We start from the raw sequence: 20,277 nt of genomic DNA, 5'->3' as shown, positions 1-20,277 counted from the left end.
AACCACCTTTCCCTGCTCTTCTTTCTCAGTGGGACAGTGGGGTGCACGGCCCCAGCGAGGTGCTCTCTTGGTCCCCGGGAGCCCAGCGCGGTGGGTGTGAGTGGACAGGTGGTGAGTAGGGGTGACTTTCACGGCTTTTTTCCTCTACAGGGTCTCGGTTAAGGTAGATCAAGTGAGGTGCCCAGAGCACAAGAGTTAAAGAGATGCTCCTCGTTTTGGGCGCCCAGGCCAAGTCCAAAGAGAAGTTTGGTCTGAAGGTCATGGGCTCCTGGGAAGACTCGGTGGCCGCCAGCGTGGCCTCAGGTAAGTGCTCTTGTCTGTGAGCCTCAGTGTTCGCCCTGCTGATGGGATCCTGAAAGTGCAGGCTCCCGGGCCTCTGAGGGGTTAGCAGGGGTCCGCCATCCGGAAAGGTAAGTAGGGGTGGAGCCCTGCCCTGGCTCCTCGAGCCACCTTATTGGAGAGCCTGCCCTGCCCTGCCCTGCCCTGCCCTGCCCTGCCCTGCCCTGCCCTGCCCTGCCCTGCCCTGCCCTGCTCTGCTCCAACGGCCTGTGCGGTTCTCAGCAGCCAGGAGGGTCCTCAGCAGCCAGGAGGGTTCTCAGCAGCCAGGAGAGCCAAGGTCACCCCGGAAGCCAGATGTCTGGGCCTCCAGGGTTGAGAAGGCTTCGGTCTCTGTGTGCCTTCCAAAGGGCTGGCTTGTCAGGGACTTCGAGGGGAAGCTAGCGGCAACACCTCACTCCAGAGCGAATCCCAGCGCTGCCGCTCACAGCTGTGTGGCCTTGTGCAAAAGGCTCCCCTCGCAGAGCTCAGTTTCCTCATCTGCCAAGTGGACGTCGTAAGGGTTTGGGGGATTAGATGAGATACTCCCTATAAACCACGTACATTTTCCTCCCTCACTCACGCACAGCCCCACCTCAGAGCCATTGCCTTCGCTGTCCCTTCTGCCTGGGACACTTCTTCCTGAGATCCCCAGGCTCACTCTCTTACTCCTTCACGTCCTTGCTCAAGTGTCACCTTCTCAGAGACTTCTTCCCAGACCATCCTTTGTTTTGTTTTGTTTTTAAATATGTTTTTATTTAGTTTAGAGAGAGAAGAAGGGAGAGGGAGAGAGAAACATCAATGAGAGAATCATTGATCTGCTGCCTTCTGCACACCCCCTACTGGGGATTAAGCCTACAACCTGGGCATGTGCCCTGACCAGGAATCCAACCGGTAACCTCTTGGTGCATCAGGACGTTTTTGCTCAACCAACTGAGCCACACCAGCTGGGCCCCAGACCATCCTTTGAAAAATAACATGCCCCAGAACCCTTTACTCCTTGATTTTTTTTCTCCCTAGATTGATCGACTCCAGACACTAGCTTCTCTTTGTTAATTGTCACTCCTACCAAAAATAATTGCAGGAGGCAGAGGCTTTAGCTGTTTCCCTCCCTGCTGTATCCCTAGAGACGAGAAACAGAACCAATACATTGGAAGCCATTAATAAATATTTATTAAATAGAGAATGGAGAAAATAGGCAAATATTTACTGAGCATCTATTGTTTCCCCCTTTTAAATCAGAGTCACCCATAGGCTGTGCTACATAGCAAACACTTATTTTCACAGACAGCATAAATCTAGGGTACAAATAAGAATTATAGGTCCACAGTCCCTTTATAGAGACCCTTGTCAGAATTTAGAATTTTAAGAGTTTAGAAAGATAACATGATACTTATACTACAATTTATAGACTACACCAATGTTGTCTGGGATAGCATCCCCAAATGAATGGATATTCACACTAAGCGGGCTGGATAAAGACACAAATAGCCTCTTATCAGTTCAGGAAAGGTTTTGCCACAAAATCACTTGGAGAAGAGAACTTAGAGCTTTGGGGTTTGGGAGTTCTGGATAAGGAACTGTAGATACGTGGGAGAACAGAGTACTTTCAGGCTGCCTGAGGCACCTCTCTTGATGTGCAGTTGATATGTTTGCTATTGATATTATTTTCTCCTAAGAAAAACTAGTCCGGAATGAATTGCTAGTAATCATTTGAGCTTAAAAATAAGACATTTTAAAGTAGTTTAGCTCCAGCTGGTTTGGCTCAGTGGATAGAGCGTCAGCCTGTGGACTAAAGGGTCCCAGGTTCAATTCCTGTCAAGGGCACATATCCAGGTTGCAGGCTCAATCTCCAGTAGGGGGGCGTGCCGGGGGTGTGCAGGAGGCAGTCGATCAATGATTCTCTCTCATCATTCATGTTTCTATCTCTTCCTGAGGCAGTCGATCAATGATTCTCTCTCATCATTCATGTTTCTATCTCTTCCTCCCTCTCCCTTCCTCTCTGAAATCAATAAAAATATATATATATATATATATTTTAAAAAAAGTAGTTTATCCCAGCCAGTGTGGCTAAGTGTATTGAGCATCTTCCCATGCACCATGAGGTCACTGTTTTGATTCCTAGTCATGGCACATGCCAGGGTTGCAGGCTGGATCCCCAGTAGTGGCTGTGCAGGAGGCAGCTGATCAATGTTTCTCGCTGATGTTTTTAATCTCTCTCTCCTTCTCCCTCTCTCCAAAAAATCAATAAAAACATATTTTAAAAAGTAGTTTATAAAATCAGTTGTGGCCCTAGCCGGTTTGGCTCAGTGGATAGAGCATCAGCCTGCGGACCCAAGGGTCCCAGGTTCGATTCCGGTCAAGGGCATGTACCTTGGTTGCGGGCACATCCCCAGGAGGCAGCCGATGGATGTTTCTCTCTCATCGATGTTTCTAACTCTCTATCCCTCTCCCTTCCGCTCTGTAAAAAATCAATAAAATATCTTTAAAAAATAAAAAAATAAAATCAGTTGTGTATAGGTTGCCAGTAAACCCCCCTTGGTTGGTCTATCTATCTGAACAAATGAAAAATCAGACTTATGCAAACCTGTCACCCATTTCCTCACTCACTCATTCTTCTGTCTGTTTTGTTTACCATCATCCCCCCACCCCTTTCCTTTACCCTATTTTTTCAAGCCCCAGTTTAAATTATACCTTTCCTATCATCTCAGCTCCAGGCGTCTCAACCCACACTGCTCTTCCCTTCCCTGCTTATTTTACCTGAAATCCTGTTGTCTATGGAACAGGTCAATCATTGTTTTATGCACATTTGTTTTAAAAGCTTTGTTTCCCCAGCAAGACTATATCTGCCTTAAAGGAAAGACAGGAACTATATTGTATACTTCATCTGCATCACCCACTGTATCTTTCATCCACAGTGTTTCTGTAACTTCTATAAATAAAAAGAGGAACTTTGTAAAACATGAGTTTTGGGGTCAAGTGAATTTGAGAAATGCTGAATAATTTGTTCCCCTGTCGGAGATTTGCAAAGCATATTGGCCTTAAAGGCTCTAAGGCAGTGGTTCTCAACCTTGGCTGCACATTAGAATCACCTGGGGATCTTTTTAAAATCCTGATTTCTGGGCCTCATCCTCCAGAAATTGTGTTTCTTTGTTACTAATGTTGTGGCCCCACCCCATAACAAAGAAACAGAATTTCCGGAGGATGAGGCCCAGAAATCAGGATTTTAAAAAGATTCCCAGGTGATTCTAATGTGCAGCCAAGGTTGAGAACCACTGCTCTAAGGAGTCCTTCTCTAAAGAAACCTATATTAGCTTTATTAACCACACATTTCCTATTCACGGTTGACCTCAGAACTCCCCTTTTCACTAGGAATATCCTGCCAATTTTTTTTCTTTGTTTAGTTTTTTCCATTTATTTTAATGGGGAAAAAAATCTGTTTACCCCATATCTTCCCCTAACCCCCAACCCCCACCTCTGGCAACCACCAATATGTTCTCTGTACCTATGAGCTTGGATTAATTTATTTATTCATTTGTTTGTTTATTTATTTACTAGAGGCCTGGTGCATGACATTCACGCACTGGGGGTTGGGGGGTCCTTCAGCCCTCTTGCAGTCTGGGACTCCTTGGGGGATGTCTGCCAGCCAGCAGTCAGACACCCCTCTTGCAGTCCGGGGCTCACGCAGTCCAGGACCCTTCACTCTTTACCGCCCACCTGCAGCGGAGGCAGGAGGGGCTCCCACTACTGCTGCTGCACCCGCCAGCCATGAACCCAGCTTCTGGCTGAACAGCGCTCCCTCTGTGGAAGCACACTGACCACCAGGGGCAGCTCCTGCATTGAACGTATGCCCCCTGGTGGTCAGTGCGTGTCATAGCGACCAGTCGTTTTGCCATTATGTTGATTTGCATATTAGGGTTTTATTATATAGGATAGATTCCACATATAGGAGAGATCATATGGTATTTGTATTTTTCTGTCTGACTTATTTCACTTAGCATAATACTTTTGTTTTTCAAATATGTTTTTATTGATTTCAGAGAGGAAAAGCAAGGAAGAGAGAAATAGAAACATCAATGATGAGAGAGAATCATTGATCAACTGCCTTCTGCATGCCCCAACTGGGGATCGAACCTGCAACCCGGGCAGGTGCCCTGACTGGAAATCCAACCATGGCCTCCTGGTTCATAGGTTGATGCTCAACCTTTGAGCCACATCAGCTGGGCAAAAATTCAACTCTTGAAAGATAAAATAGTTTAAAATTTTATTCTGAGCACAAGTTTAATATCTTTCTTTAGTGATATGCTTTTATTCCTTTCTCTTTGCCTTTTGTGTATTTACTATAGGTTTCACTTTGTAGTTATCATGAGGCTTACATTTAACAACTTATATCCATAACAGTCTATTTTAAGTTGATAACAACTTACGTTTGATGCCGTTTTAAAATTCAATATTATTACTATCCCTCACACATTTCATTTTTGATGTCATATTTTATCTCTTTTTATCTTGTGTATCCCTTAAATAAGTATTGTAATCCTAGTTGATTTTACTACTTTTGTATTTTAACCTTTATATTAGTTTTATAAGTGATTCATTCACTACTTTCCAGTGAGATTTATCCTTTCATATATGTACTTGCACTAACAAGTGCCTTTTTTTAGCTTAAAGAGGTTCCTTTAACAACTGTATATATACATTACTTTAACATTTCTTGTAAGGCGGATTTAGTGGTGATAAACAACTTTAGCTTTTACCATTCTGGGAAATGCTTTATCTCTCCTTCACTTCTTAGTTGGAAGTTTTATTCTTTTAGCACTTTGAATATATCATACCATCTCTTCTGGCCTGTGAAGTTTCTGCTGAAAGATCTACTTATAGTCTGATAGGGGTTCCCTTGTACATAGTAAGTTATTTTCTCTTGCTGCTTTTAATATTCTCTCCTTAGCTTTAAATTTTGACATTTTAATTATAACGTGTTTTAGTGTAGGTCACTTTGGGTTCCTCTTGTCTGGAACTCTCTGGTATTCCTGGGACTGGATGTGTTTCCTTCCCCAAGTTAGGGAAGCTTTCAGTCATTGTTTCCTCAAATAATACTTCTGCCCCTTTCTCTTTATCTTCTCCTTCTGGGAGCCATGTTTGATATCTATATAAATATCATGGCTATATATATATATGGCTAATATGCAAAGTGTCCCTCAGGAGTTTGACCGGGAAACCGGGAGTTTGATCACTTGCTATGACGTGTGCTGACCACCACGGGGTGGCACAGAATGAAGGAAGGCCCCAGCCAGCAGCCAGGGAAGAAAGGCTCTGGCCAGCAGCCAGAAGGCCTCGATTGGCCCTGATCGCCGGCGAGGCATAGAGACCCTACCCGTACACTAATTTCGTGCACCAGGCCTCTGGTTGTCCTATAAGTCCCTTGAGCTATCTTCACTTTTTTTATTATATTCTTTTTTCTTTTTGCTGCTTTAACGGGTAACCACTGCCTTGTCTTCGAGTTCACTGATTCTGTCTTCTACTTCATCTAGGAGAGACTTGGAGACAATTCACCATAACCCCCACCCCAGGTGCAGTGACTCACAATGAGTGGGACTCAAAACCCAGAGCTTCTCCCTTAGGATCAAAGGGTTTGAACCCCCACATTGGGCATTCCAACTTTTAAGACATACATTTGAGCCCTAGTTGGTTTGGCTCAGTGGATAGAGCGTCAGCCTGCGGACTGAAGAGTCCCAGATTCAATTCCAGCCAAGGGCACATGCCTGGGTTGCGGGCTCGGTCCCCAGTGTGGGGTATGCAGGAGGCAGCCGGTCAATGATTCTCTCTCCTCATTGATGTTTCTATCTCCCTCTCCCTTCCTGTCTAAAATCAATAGAATATATTTTTTTTAAAAAAAGACATACATTTGAGAGATGAGCCCCCAAAATGTCTAACTTTGAAAACCAATGTGCCTCCCATCCTGAGACCCACAAGACTGAAGCAATTTGAGAAACTGCTCTTAAAGGTCTCACTTGCTCAGACTTGCTCAGCTCAGGGCCCAGCTCAGAGGCAGCCGGCCGTGCCCAGACTTAAACTGAAGGAGGTTCACCTGCTTGTGTTAAAGCGTCAGCCTGGGAACCAGGCATCTCATGTAACACACGTGTCTGGGAGTCTGCTGGGACTGTCCAGGGATGGAGACTGGCAGGTGCCATCTTCACACTCGCCCTGTGCCATGCTCAGAGCACCAGCATCTCCCAGAATGGAGCTTTTGCACACGTCTGATGTCCCAATTTTTGTGGCTGCTGCCTAGGGGACACCTCCTGTTGCTTGGCTCTGGAGGCCAGAGAAGCCAGGGACTATAATAATTGGTGTCACCCAGAAAGGAGCTTATGCCCTTCGCTGGCACCCCAATGTTTATGACTACTGCCGACGGACACCTCTACCTTTTCTGGCTCTGGTGGCCAGTGGGGCTTATGCTCGTGGGTCCTACAGGACTATAACCACTGGGGAGTTTTAACAGCCACCCCAGCACACAGCAAGGGACAACAGACCCAAGAGCTTGGTTAGCTAATCGTCATGCCTGAGGCCTGAGGGGCAGGATTCTCATTAAATATGCATCGAGGGGCCCATTGTAATCCTTTCTAGAGACCCCTGAGGGGGTCTTTGCGCTCACCCTCTGACATGCTCTGGAGCACCAGTGTCTCCTGAAGGGAGCTTTACATGAGTCTGCACTGGTTTTTGCAGCTTCTGCCCAGGGGACACGCCTTGATTGCCTGGATCTGGTGCCAGTGGGGCTTGCATTCTGGGACCATGGCAATTGGAAAGTTCTTGGAGAGCTGCTGCCCCCGGGGCATTGCACACACAGTGGACTGAGGCCGACCCCCAGTCTTTCTGTGCAGGAGGCCTCTTTGCTTGTCCTGGAGCTTTCGTCTGAGGGACAGGCTTCAGGTCTGACACATGTTTAGTGGCCTAGAGAGTTCATCTCAAGGAGCGTGGGCTGTGGATGCGATCTCGGCGCTCCCCCTCTGCCTTGCTGCAGCTCACCAGTATCATCCAGAAAAGACTTATACACTCGTCTGGAGCCCTGATTTTTGCCACTGCCACCCAAATGACACCTCCAGATCACCTGGCTCTGCTGGTCAGTAGCAGTCCCACGGACTGTTTATATTTGCATACTTTTAAAAGCCGGTGCCCGAGGATCTGGCTCCCAGTCAGCCTATGTCCAGGGGCTGAGATGCTCCCCTTTAGGACACTGACAGGTCTTGGCATATCCTCAACTACTGGGCGCTATTAAGAATATAATAGGGCCTTAGCCAGTTTGGCTCAGTGGATAGAGTGTCGGCCTGCGGACTGCAGAGTCCCGGGTTCGATTCCAGTCGGGGGCACATGCCTGGGTTGCGGGCTCAGTCCCCAGTTGGGGGCATGCGGGAGACGGCCGATGAATGTTCTCTCTCATCATTGATGTTTCTCTCTCTCTCCCTTCCTCTCTGAAATCAATAAAAACATATTTTTTAATAAAAGAATATAACAGGCTGCTTGGACAAGTACAAGTACAAAGTTTTGAGAGACAGCCCAGAGCTGAGGAAGGGCTGAATCACAAAAGTTCATGTCTTACACAGGCCACTCCTTCAAGACTGGGAGAGGTGGTTGCTTCATCTGCTGTAGAGAAACCAACACAGAGAGTCAAGCAAAATGAAGAAACACAGGAATAGGTTCCAAATAAAAGAACAAGACAAAAACCTCAGGGAAAAACCTTAATGAAATGGACATAAATCATTTACCTGATAAAGACTTTAAAGTATTGGTCATAAAGATGCTCACTGAACTGGGGAGAAGAATGGTGAACGCAGTGAGAACGTCAACAAAGAGAGGATGAGCCCTGTTATATACCGTTAACTAGGTAGACACCATCCCCACCCTCAAGAAGCGTGTGTTCTAGTGGGAGAAAAGGAAAAGGAAACATAACACTGCTGTTGTAGTCAGTGCTACAACGCCAAGGTGCATAGGCTGCGCAAGCCCGAAACAGTGCTGACCTAGCTTGGGAGACGGGGTGACTCCCCAGCAGAAGCGAGGACTGAGCAGAGATCGGAGAGATGAGTAGGAGGCAGCCAGGTAAAGAGGGCCAGGAAGAGAGACCCAGCAGAGAGACTGGCCTGGGCAAGGGCCCTAGGAGAGAAGGGAGTGTGGTGAGCGTGAGGCCTGAAGGAGAAGAGCGTGGTTGCCATGGAAGCTCAGAAAGCAAGTGGGAGGAGAAAAGGCTGGACTGTCAGCAGGCCAGGTCACTGCAGAACCTTGTGGGCCAAGGTGTTAGTTCTTTATCCTCAGAGCAGTGAGTAGCCACTGATCAGTGAGAGTAAAGGCTTAACATCTTTTCCTCTTTTGCCTGAGAATTGTACCTTTCGTTAACTGTCTAGCACTGTCTCCTTGGAAACACATAAATGTGTGTCCACTATGTTACTAGGCAACATTGCTGTGATAAAAATGACCCCTGAGGAGGAGGCTGGAATGATCCATGTGGTAACGGATTGGAGATATCAGTATGAACTCGTGCTTGGCTTGTATAGATGCAGATGACTCCGTATAGAAATATTTATAGATATGTATATACACCGGGTTAGTATACAGGCATGGTTTCCTTTCTCTGCCAGCCAAAAGGTCCTAGAAGCAATGATACTGCATAACAATAAGCACACCTCGTGCCCAGATCCTGGTTTCTAATACCATTCTCCAATAAAAAGGAATCAGGGAGAAATGGCTGGTTGTAGGCCTGGGGCAGGAAATATACAAGATGAGCTTGGAACATTATATAGTGCCAGAAACTAACTCTCTCTCTCTCTCTCTCTCTCTCTCTCTCTCTCTCTCTCTCTCTCTCTCTCTCACACACACACACACACACACACACACACACGCGCGCGCGCGCGTTGGGGTATGTTAAAGGACATAGGGACCAACTGGAAGAGCTCCCAATGGCCAAACCTGAAAAAATTTGATCAACAAAATAAATAAAGGAATATTGGATTATACCCTAAAGTATGATAAATGAAAAAATGGGAAAAAGATCAATCCCCCATGAAAGGGAGTTGGGGTGGGGGGCAGAGCAACTTTGCAGGGGAGAAACCTGACATGCCTGCTTACCTCCGGCAGGCGATCAAGGTCAACAACGGTCAAATCATATTGGCAGTACATGGCCTTGATATAATGTGATGAGAATGGCACTTTACCCCTGTGGTTTTCCTCCCCAGTCCCATAGCCCTAGTCTAGCCATGAGATGAGCATAAAATAAATCCCAATGGAGGGACATTTTTCAAAATACCTGAGCAGTACTCCTCAAAACGATCACGGTCATCAAAAATAAGGGAAGTCTGAGAAACCGTCCGCCAAGTGGAGCCTAAAGCGACATGGTGACTAGATGTGGCATGTTATCCTCAATGTAGTCCTGGAACAGAAAAAAGACATTAGGTAAACACTAAAGAAATCAGAATAAAGGACTTTAGCTAATAATGCGTCAATATTAGTTAACTAGAGGCCTGATACACGAAAATTCATGCAAGAGTAGGCCTTCCTTCCCCCGGCTGCTAGCACCGGCTTCCCTCCGGCACCGGGGACACAGGCTTTACTCTGGCCCTAGCTTTGTCTGGAAGGACGTCCGGTCTAATTAGCATATTACCTTTTTATTATTATAGATTAATTGTAACAAATGTATCATACTGATATAAGGTGTTAATAATAGAGGAGATGAGTGTGAGGATATGGAAACTCTCTCTACTACCTTCCCAATTTTTCTGTACTCTAAAATTGTTCTAGAAAATGAAGTTTTTTGCCCTAACCGGTTTGGCTTAGTGGATAGAGCATCAGCCCACAGACTGAAGGGTCCTGGGTTCGATTCCAGTCAAGGATACATACCTTGGTTGCAGGCCTAAAAGATCCCCAGCCCTGGCTGGGGGGCATGTGAGAGTCAACCAATCAATGTGTCTCTCTCATCGATGTTTCTGTTTCTCCCCCTCCATTCCTCTCTCTCTAAAAATTAAATAAATAAATAAATAAATAAATAAAGTGGTTTTTTAAAGACACTGATAGGTAAATTACATCTGGGCTAGGAGGAATTATAAATGCATGGCAGGAAATCATACTTTGGGCTTCATGAACCTGGTGACACATATAACTGGGCAGGTGCAAAGATATTGGCTCCATGGGACATGAAGCTTTTAAGCCAGGATGGCTCCTGTACCCATCGGATGGGGATCTCACAGCCTTGCACCTGCACTGTACTGCCTGCTGGATGGCAGCGAGGACTGCTGCTGAGAGAGGAGCACCTGATGCTAGCATTTGTGGGGTGCCATGCCAGCAAGCTGAGGTTTCTGAACTCTATCCTGCAGCGTAGGCCAATGCCAAGTGGGACTTGGGACCCACTTGACTGCTAATGGGTCCTCTTACCAGCTGTGGGCTAACACCTTGGCCCACAATCATCTCCTGAGCCTGAGGGTGTATTTGAACCAAAGAAGACCCTTTGTGGACCTTGTGGTGGGTGGCAATGAGCAGGAGAGAGGTTTGCATTTTGAAAATATTCTCCCTGTGGTTGCTCATTCTCCCTCAGGTGCAAGGAGACAAGAGAGAAAATAGAGACCACTTCATTTCTGTCACTCAGAAAAAAATTGTTCCTTTAAAGAATAATTTAAAGACAAATATATGTCAATCAAAGCAGAGATGGTAGGGAAAAATTGAGGAGGAGGTACGTGAGTAGCAGAAGTTTGAAAAATACAGATCAAATCTGACCCCCTGTGTTCTAGGTGAGAAAACTGAAAACAGCCTGCAATGTGACAAGGGGAGTGATATGAAAGAACAGCCCCGGTAAGATTGAAATTTCGCTAGGTGAAGGAAGGGGGAGAAAGGAAAAGTATTCCTGGAAGAGGGAACAACACTTAACAGGCTCAGAGGTGAAGTAATAGTAATAAATTACTTGTGTGTGTATTTTAGTTTACAACCACTTATATGGGCCTCCCCGTATGCCAGGCACTGTTCTAAGTGCTTTTCGAATACTAACTCAACCATCTTAACCACAGTGTTCTGTGGGTGCATCATCCCCATGCTCCCCCTCGTTGGCACGATGGCAGGTGCTCACGTGGGAGGAAGGGAGGGTGGGAGGGCTTGAGGGCTCTAACCTGTGGAAGCTTCTTCCTGCTACACATCTGCCTCGTGTATTTTACTAAGTGGGGAGAGAACTAAGGTGCCTAGAATAGGAGAGGGGACAGCCCCAAGGGCGGGTAGGGCCCTAGACTGGGAGTCAGAAATGGGGGCAGAGCTAAATGACACTCTGAGTCCACTTGCCCGTCCAAGAGATGGGAACTCTGCCCATGAGCCTCAGGGCAGGTCACTACACCGCTCGCGTCTCTGTGAGCCCTGTGAGCGTCACGGGGTGCGCTCTCTGCTGTGAACCTCACGGAGCTGTTGTGAGGAGCAGGCCAGGTCCCGAACACGAAAACACTTGGAAGAAAATAAAATAGGTGGGAGGATTATAGGAAGGGCCAGAGGGGGACGGAAATCAAGGGACCTGACTTCTGCCGCTATATTTCTAAGGACATTGGTTTGACTCCTGTATTAAATAGTGTTTTTAATAAAGCAGAACTTAATAAAGAACTTTAATAAAGCAGAACTGTTCTTAATATGTTTGCTCATATTCTGTCTCATGTAAAAGTATACTTGGCAGTTAGGACTGGCATGGTGGCTTCATCAGTCACAAGAGACCTGGGTTCCTGCTATCGTGTTGCTCTGCTGTCCTCCACTTTGTGGTCCAAGCTGGCTACGCCACCTCCAGCCCTTGTGGCTACATTCCAGTCAGCAGGAGGAGGAGGGAAGAGGCAGGGCCCCTCCTCCTTCCTTTTAAGGGCACAACCCAGGAATTGCACAGATCACTTCCATTTGTATCCCATTGGCCAGGATTTAACCACATGGCCACACTTACCTACAAGGAAAACTGGGACTGTGTCTTTGCTATGAGTGACTAGGAGAAGGGATATCAAAGGACAACTGATGTTTGCCACAGCTGCTGAATTGCTTGGGCAACTCGTATCTCCATCTGAGCCACAGTTTCATTTGCAAATCCCTTCATTCCTTCACTCATGTATTCATTCTACATATCCTATATAATAAAACCCTAATATGCAAACTGACCAAACAGCAGAACAACCGGTCACTATGATGTGCACTGACCACCAGGAGGCAGATGCTCAATGCAGGAACTGCCCGCTGGTGGTCTATGCGCTCCCACAGGGGGAGTGCCACTCAGCCAGAAGCCAGGCTCATGGTTGGCAAGTGCAGTGGTGGTGGCGGGAGCCTCTCTCGCCTCCGCTGCAGGCAGGTGGTAAGGAGCGAGGGGTCCCAGATTGCTAAAGCCCAAGACTGTGAGAGGGATGTCGGGCCTAAGCCGGCAGTCAGACATCCCCTGAGGGGTCCCACACTCTGAGAGGGCGCAGGCTGGGCTAAGGGTCCCCCCCCCCCTTCAGTGCATGAATTTCGTGCACTGGGCCTCTAGTACTAGTATATGTGCCAGGCTTGTGTTACAAAGTACTATTTTTGAACCACTTGACTGCTAATGGGTCCTCTTACCAGCTGGACCATAAGCCCCATGAGGTCAGCTGTGGGGCTCTTTCTTGCTCACCGCTATACCCCAGCATCCCTGTACCCCCAGCATCAGTGCAGGGTCTGACACATGGAAGCCATAGTATTAGCTGCCCATGGATGATGAATAGATGGCGATTCTGGCTTTTGTATTTGGTGAAGACATTTTTCCTTGCTCAGAGTTTAAGTTCCTTTCTGTTCCAGGCCTCCTGGCTCCCCCTTCCCTTACCCCACATGCCAAGCCTTTCTGAGCTTATGAAGTAAAATGAGCCAGAATCCCAAGATTAAAAATAAATGAAAATGCATCAGAACAAGTTAACCACGAGAAATGGCTTTCCAGGTGATCAGGTGTCAGCACTGGAGGCCAAGGACCGAGCGCCAGACTCCAACTGCCACGCACTCCTATCGACTCTCCACTGTGTCGGGCAGAGAACCCACTGGGCCTGCCCAGGAGCTCAGCAGATGGCTGGCTCGAGCCCCTGCCTGGCGCTCCATCACTTCAAAACAACAGGCAAGGCCTTCCACACAGGTCAGGGGGAACAGGTTCTAATTCCAGCCCTGCGGGGGTGATCCTGAGAAATCCGTGCCTCTTGGTTTTGTTTTGTTTTTTCAGTCCTCATCAGAGGAGTGAAGATATTTTTTCCATTGATTTTTAGAGAGAGTGGAAGCAAGGGGGAGGAGAAGAGAGAGTGAGAGAAACGTCACCATAAGAGAGACACATCAATTGATTCCCTCCTGCTCGTGCTCTGACTGGGGGGGAGATGGGGGGAGGAGGAGGATTGAACCTGCAACCTTGACTGGAAATTGAACTGGCGACCCTTCGGTCCTCAGGCAGACACTCTAACCACTGAGTGACACCGGCCAGGGCCAGGGCCTCTTTGAATGTCAGTTTCCTCATCTAGAAAAAGGGGCGAATAGTAGGATCTATCTGTACTCAACTATAAAATGCAGATAACAATGGTGCCTCCCTCGCAGGCAGAGGTTCCTAAACTTCCTCAGTTCACAGCACCCTTAGCTGCCAGGAGCTGGTCCATGCTTGCTGTTTCAAGGGACCTGGCATATATGGCGTACTGTTCTTAATATGTTTGCTCACCTTCTTGGCACTATGTGTTTTAACCAAGGTCTCTGAGAAAGGTTGTTTCCCCAGGTAGGGATTTTCCCCTGAAGTTAGGGAGGGAATAAAACCTCTTAACTAAGTGCCAGGCGGGTAATTAATCACTTTAACTATGAACAATCATGCTTAAGCTACATAATCTTTACTCCCTGGAATGGAGATAAGAAACGCCCTAACCTTTGGAATAGAGATTGATAGGATTGAATCAACTGGCATAAATACAGATGTAACAAGACAACAGGAGACAGAACTTAGAACACAGAACTTAGAAGACAGAACCAGGAGGCACAGAACCTACACAGAACGTTCTCTAGAGACAGAAGGACTTCGCTGGAGAGAACATGGCAAAAGATCCTGGACAGAAACTGGCCACAGAACCTAGAGACAAAACCTAGCGAGAGAACCTGGCTGAAGAACCTAGAGACAGAACCTGGCTACAGAACCTGGACAGAACATGGCAAGAGAACCTGATAGAACCTGGTGACTGAACCTGGCTGGAGAACCTGGACAGAACTTAGCGAGGGAACATGGCTACAGAACCTGGCTGGAGAACCTGGAGAACCTGGCTGGAGAACCTAGCAAGAGAACATGGACACAGAACTGGCTGGAGATCCTGACCAGAACTTGGCTAGAGATCCTGGATAGGCTGCTGATCAACTGAACGCTGTCTCCGTGTCATTCCTTCTTCGCTGACTCCATCCACACCTTTGGGGACCCCTGGACCTGCTGGGGTTGGACCCCAGCACTTAGCATGTCAGTAATTTTTTCACAGTGTGCCAGGCCCAAAGAAATACCTAACAGTTATTAAGCAATTCATTTTAAACAACTTAATAATTGTAATTTACACAGTACCCAACAGAGGTTATTGTGTTTTCTTCAAATTTTAAAAATACTTTGTTGTACATCTGTGAGATTTCTGCCATACCTCAGGGTGCCTCAGCACATGGTTTGGGAATTGAAGCCAGAAGCTTTTTTTTTTTTTTTTTAAATATATTTTATTGATTTCTTACAGAGAGGAAGGGAGAGAGATAGAGAGTTAGAAACATCAATGAGAGAGAAACATCGATCAGCTGCCTCCTGCACACCCCCTGGGGATGTGCCCGCACCCAGGTACATGCCCTTGACCGGAATCGAACCTGGGACCTTTCAGTCTGCAGGCCGACGCTCTATCCACTGAGCCAAACCGGTTTCGGCAAAGCCAGAAGCTTTTGAAGATGAAATGAAGTTATGGATGCCATGATACCTGGTCTGGAGTAGATCAACAAATGCTGACTGTCCTACATTATCCTTCAATTCTCTAGTTCTTTCTGGGTCTCCTGCCACGGCCACACAGCCATACTTCCTGTCTCCGACTCCCACCGCCTGCTGGTTTCCGCTTGCTGCCTTTCCTCTGGGCCCCTCCAGGCTCTGGCCCCACTTCTGAACTAACTTCCTTCCTGGTGTAGGATTGTTGGTCCCACTTCCCCACCCCTCCCCAACTCCACACACTTGACGTGACCTCTTCCTGGGTGGAGGGTGCATCCCTGCCCCTTACCTTGGACTTGGCCATGGGACTCACTGTGCCCAATGGAATGTGTTGAAAGTGACAATCCTGAGCGTAGGCTTTAAGAGGCCGCACGGGGTTCCACTTGCTCTCTTATCCTTTGCCACTGAGAAGGGAAGAACACACCCCAGAGGCCCAGTGATTCGAGGAGGAGGACGAGAGACCCAGGAAGCAGGCTCAACTCTGCAGGTCTGAAGTCTGACGCAGACCACCCCCACCAACCCACCACTCAAAGGTGAAAATAAACAATTGTTGTTTGAAAGCATGGGGTTTTGGAGAGGTTTGAGAGGTCCTTGTGACAATCCAGCCTCTGTACCCAGTTCCTACAGCTGAACTTGGCTCACAGTAGGCACTCAATGAGTGATTGTGGAAAGAGAATTAAAGGGTATCCACTTCAGCCCTCGCCCTTGGCTCAGTGGATAGTACGTCAGCCTGTGGACTGAAGGGTCCTGGGTTCGATTCCGGTCAAGGGCACATACATAGGGTGCAGGCTCGATCCTTGGCCCTGGTCGGGGTGCGTGCAGGAGGCAACCAATCAATGTGTCTCTCTCACATGGATGTTTCTCTCTCTCTGTCTCTCCCCCTCCCTTCCACTCTCTGTAAAAACCAATGGGAAAAAATCCTCGGGTGAAGATTAACAACAACAGTAAAGGATATCTGCTTCATAGCAAGTTGTGAAGAATAAATGGGGTGTCAGTTAAGGCTGTGTTTGCCCAATTAAAACTGGGGTTCACTGTCTCACAAAACAGGCAGATGCTATTGGTGATTCTGTGACTCCGTGATCGCAAAGCCTGTGCAGTTTTCTTGCCCTTTGTCTTACTTAGGGGTGTAAGCTGGTTACTGTAGCTCCAGGCATCACTCCCACATTCAAGGCAGAAAGATGGGGAAGAAAAAAGTAGGAAGAAAGGGGAGCATCGCTGACACTTTCCCTTTTGCCAGCTAGACAAAAGTTTTCCTAGCAGTCTCAGAGCAAATTTCTGTTTTGATCCCATTCACTAGAAATGGGACACCTGGGCATCCCAGAAGCAGGGGGACTTAGGGAGTGAACATTCCCCTTTATCTAGACGCGATGGATAAGTGAGGAAGGGGGGGGAGGGACTGGGGACACAGCAGGAATAGATGGGGTATTTGCCTCAAGTGAGATTTCATATATAAATAATAGAAATACATGTTTTAGAGGGAGAGACTATAGATATATATGTCACTTGGAGCCCTCAGAAGAGGACCCCTATTCCCATAATAATTGTTGTTTTCATCATGTGAGGCTTTGCAGTCTCTGTAGTCCTATTGGCATCAGATCTTGGATTCTGGAACTCGCAGGCACGGAGGCACTGTTATCCCAGCGGTCTCCCTCCTGCCCTCCCTACTTTTTCTCTTTAGAGCACTGAAACACTTAAAAAAAAAAAAAACCCTACATTTTCCAATGTGAGCCACTTCCTGGTCTCATTAACTTCATCCTCGGTGATTTGGCCAGACTCTGCTTCCAGCCTGAAGCAGGCAGGAGACTGTGCAAGTCAACGGTCCGCCAGGCCCATCACCAGGCCAGCGTCAAGGTCTCTCCCAAGGACACTGAGATGAAAACAGCAGAAGAGCCAACCCCGAGTCTTGGGCAGACCCTGGAGTGGCTGAGGAAGGAACTGGTAAGGCTCTGCATTTCTTTTTACCTGACGCCTCCACCCCACGTATGCCAAGGTTCGCTGGTCCCCCTTCCCAGGTGCCCATTGGCTGGGACAGAGGCTGCAGGCTGGGGTGCAGGCCCTGCAGGCAGCCCTCTGGGACCAGCCACACAGCGCACAGTCGCCACCTCAGGCACAGGGATAAGTAGGTCATGGCCCACATAGGAGGCTCTGGGTGCACTGCGTGCCAGACCGTTTTCAGAAATTACACTGAGTCCTGGGTATGTGCCCAGCTCTGCTGCTGTGTGGCTTCTACCAAGTGGCTTTACCTCTTTGAGCCTCAGTTTCCTTATCATAAGATGGGGGTAACAGTTGTACCAACACTGCAGGGCTTACTGAAAGGGTTCGGTGAGAAGATGGTGTAATTCGCTCAGTGTCTGCTCGGCACGTCTGCTACAATCCTGACCCAGGTGGCTGTGGAGTACAGCCGCTGTCTTAGCCTGGGTGCGCTCTGTGTCCGCCTGGGGCAGAGGCTTGCACAAGGATTGGGGTACTAACAATTCATTTTGGAGGTGCAAGCCCAGAGCAGTGAGGAAAATGGGGAGTGGAGGCCAAGGGCATATGCCCAGGTTGTGGGCTCAATCCCCAGTGAGGGACTTGCAGAAGGCAGCCGATCCATGATTCTCTCTCATCATGGATGTTTCTATCTCTCTCCCTCTTCCTTCCTCTCTGAAATCAATAAAAATATATTTTTTAAAAAATGTGTGGGAGGAAAATCCTAAAATTGAGAAAACACAGGCAACGTTTTCCCAGGAATTGGGAAGGGATGGCTGTGTGTTCTCGGGGGTTTCCTCTTTCTAGCTCCCTGCTCTCTTGGTGTTATTACTACTGCCTGCAGGGTGTACTTCACTTTAATATGAAGTCACTATCTCCTTAATGCCTATAAAATGATTTGTTAGTGAGGGTTATAGCATATAAGTGGGGTTGTAAATAAGAAGAATCATGTTTAATATTGATGATGATAATGAAGATCATCACAGATCTTGGTAGTTCCGCATGTCCTATTTTAGAGTGGGAACTAATTCATTCCATCCTCATAATGTTACTGGACCGAAGTCTGTGTGCCCAATGCTTTGAAAGGCCAAAACTCAAAAAGTCTGGGTTTGGAATAAGGAAAGGTTTATTGATCAAGAAGGCACCCACCGAGAAGATGGGAGACCTAGTGGTGCCTCAGATCCATCTTGCCCACTGGACCAGGCCAAGGGTTCTTAAGGGGCTCTGAGGAAGTGCTGGTGCTGCTGGGGCACGTCTTAATTAGAGGACCTCGGAACCTGGCCATTGGTGGTAAAAAGGCATCAACACTGGATCTTCCTGGACAATAGAACCCTGACTTCTGAAAGGATTCCAGTGTTCAAGTTCCGATTATGTCCTGGTCCTGTGGTTCTGTGAGGTGCGGGCTGGGGCATGGGAGGTGGAGGATGGGAGGTGGGGCGGGGGGATGGTTGTGGTGAGACCTTGGTTCTGGGTGCAGCTGGAGGCCAAAGTTCTCTCCTCTGTGCCATGCTCCGGCTGCATGATTGTGGTCTTGGTCTGCTTTGTCTGAAAAGCAACTCAGTATCTCGTTGAACAGCAGAGGACCATCTTGAGCTGGTTACAGTAAGAGCCCTGGGAGGTAGGTAATTTGCTTTCCGCTTTGCAGATGAAGAAACTGAGGCTTTGGTGCAAACGGCTTCTTTGAGCTTGTGGGCTTGTCTCCGGCGAGACGGTAATGAGAACAGGCTTTCTGGGGGAGCGTCCAGTGCACTGCCCGCACCTCGCAGACCTGTTCTCTCTCTCCCAGGCCGAGATGCAGATCCAAGACCAGAAGCTCCTGCTCACACTGAGGCATCTTCGCAGTGTCCTGGAGGAGCTGCGTTCCGAGAGTGCCCACTGGGAGGATGCCGTGTCCAGCAGAGGGACATCGCCCATCAGAGCTCGAGCAGGCTCCGAAGGCCGGGGTCACCAGCCCGTGTCATCCAGGCGGCTGGCCCAGCTCCTCCAAGGGGTAGATGGCCGGCGAAGCTCCCTCCCCTAACTGGTCAGAGATGACCCTGGGCTTGAACCCCCCACCACTAATCTAAGTTTTGTGATGCTGTTGGGGTGGGGGACACTGGGATGGGAGTCAAGAAGTCCCTAGGTTCACCTCTGTCCTCATCTACTAAATGTCCCTGGACCCATCACTCAACTTCTCTGTGTCACTGGTTCTTTCTCTGTCCGTTATGAGCATTTTTTTGATGAGGCACAAATAAGGTATTGGGTGTGAACATGCTTTGAAAAACACAAATATGTTACATGGTTCTGGAAAGCACCATCAAGTAATCCTACCCTTGGGAATTTCTCAAAAAGTAATTGTTAGAACCAAGAGCTCAGTATGTGAGGAAGTTTATCTAGCCTTGCCATGGTGACAAGCAGAAGCCTGCGTAAAGCTTGATGGTTGTTTTCTGTCTTCCAACAGGACTTCTCATTCCCCTTTATCTGAAAGCAACAGACGCTGTCACCATTCTGGCCGTAGGGGTGGACATGTGACCAGGCCTGCCCAATTATAATGCATGGCCACTCTAACAACAGGATTGGCTAAGTGGGTTGGCTGAGTGGGTCAGCACAGCCAATCACAGCCCTTCTCTGGGATTGCTAGCTGGATGCTTGTTCTATTGCAGTTGCAAAGCTGGGGCTGCCAGAGGCCATGTAACCGGCCAGGTGGGGAAGACCTGTCTGTGCTCAGAAAGAAAAAGGCTAATCTTAAAAGAGAAGTAGAGAGAGGATCACACGAGAGATAGGCTGAGAGGTAGAGTGCTTGCTCGTTTTAGTCCCTGGTTTCAGGTCCCAGTTCAATGAGTTACTCCTGCGTTCTTTCCAGTGACTGAGGCCAGTGAATTCCACCACCACCACCACACACACCAATTTGTTTTTGCTTAAGCAGCTTTGAGTAGGGTTTCCCTCATTTGCAACCAAAACAGTCCTCGAGAATACAATCCAGATGTTCACAGAAGCAAAGGAGGGAAGTGATGAAGAAAACAGCATTTCACTCATTCTGGGTTGGCAATAACAACCCTGTA

The 20,277-nt window shown here is 47.8% G+C and overlaps 1 protein-coding gene across 1 annotated transcript; it reads left to right on the top strand.

The window, feature by feature from the left end:
- Positions 1-203: 203 nt before the first annotated feature.
- On the top strand, positions 204-19,384 carry CUNH20orf202 (chromosome unknown C20orf202 homolog). Its single transcript, XM_036311607.1, has 4 exons — positions 204-303; positions 687-832; positions 16,997-17,206; positions 19,023-19,384. Exons 1-4 carry the CDS (start codon positions 204-206, stop codon positions 19,254-19,256), a joined length of 690 nt encoding a protein of 229 aa, XP_036167500.1. The 3' UTR covers positions 19,257-19,384.
- Positions 19,385-20,277: the final 893 nt, after the last annotated feature.

This window comes from Myotis myotis, unplaced genomic scaffold (genome assembly GCF_014108235.1).
Source record: "Myotis myotis isolate mMyoMyo1 unplaced genomic scaffold, mMyoMyo1.p scaffold_m19_p_58, whole genome shotgun sequence".
Classification (NCBI taxonomy): domain Eukaryota; kingdom Metazoa; phylum Chordata; class Mammalia; order Chiroptera; family Vespertilionidae; genus Myotis; species Myotis myotis.
The sequence above is the reverse complement of the archived record's forward strand: the minus strand, read 5'-3'. Positions and strand labels throughout refer to the sequence as shown.

Excerpts from the sequence above, each read along its gene's own strand:
- CUNH20orf202 (XM_036311607.1), top strand. The coding sequence starts at position 204 with ATGCTCCTCGTTTTGGGCGCCCAGGCCAAGTCCAAAGAGAAGTTTGGT. Across the intron at positions 833-16,996 it reads TCATCTGCCAAGTGGACGTC|CCACTTCCTGGTCTCATTAA; the intron begins GTAAGGGTTTGG and ends TTCCAATGTGAG. Across the intron at positions 17,207-19,022 it reads AGTGGCTGAGGAAGGAACTG|GCCGAGATGCAGATCCAAGA; the intron begins GTAAGGCTCTGC and ends TCTCTCTCCCAG.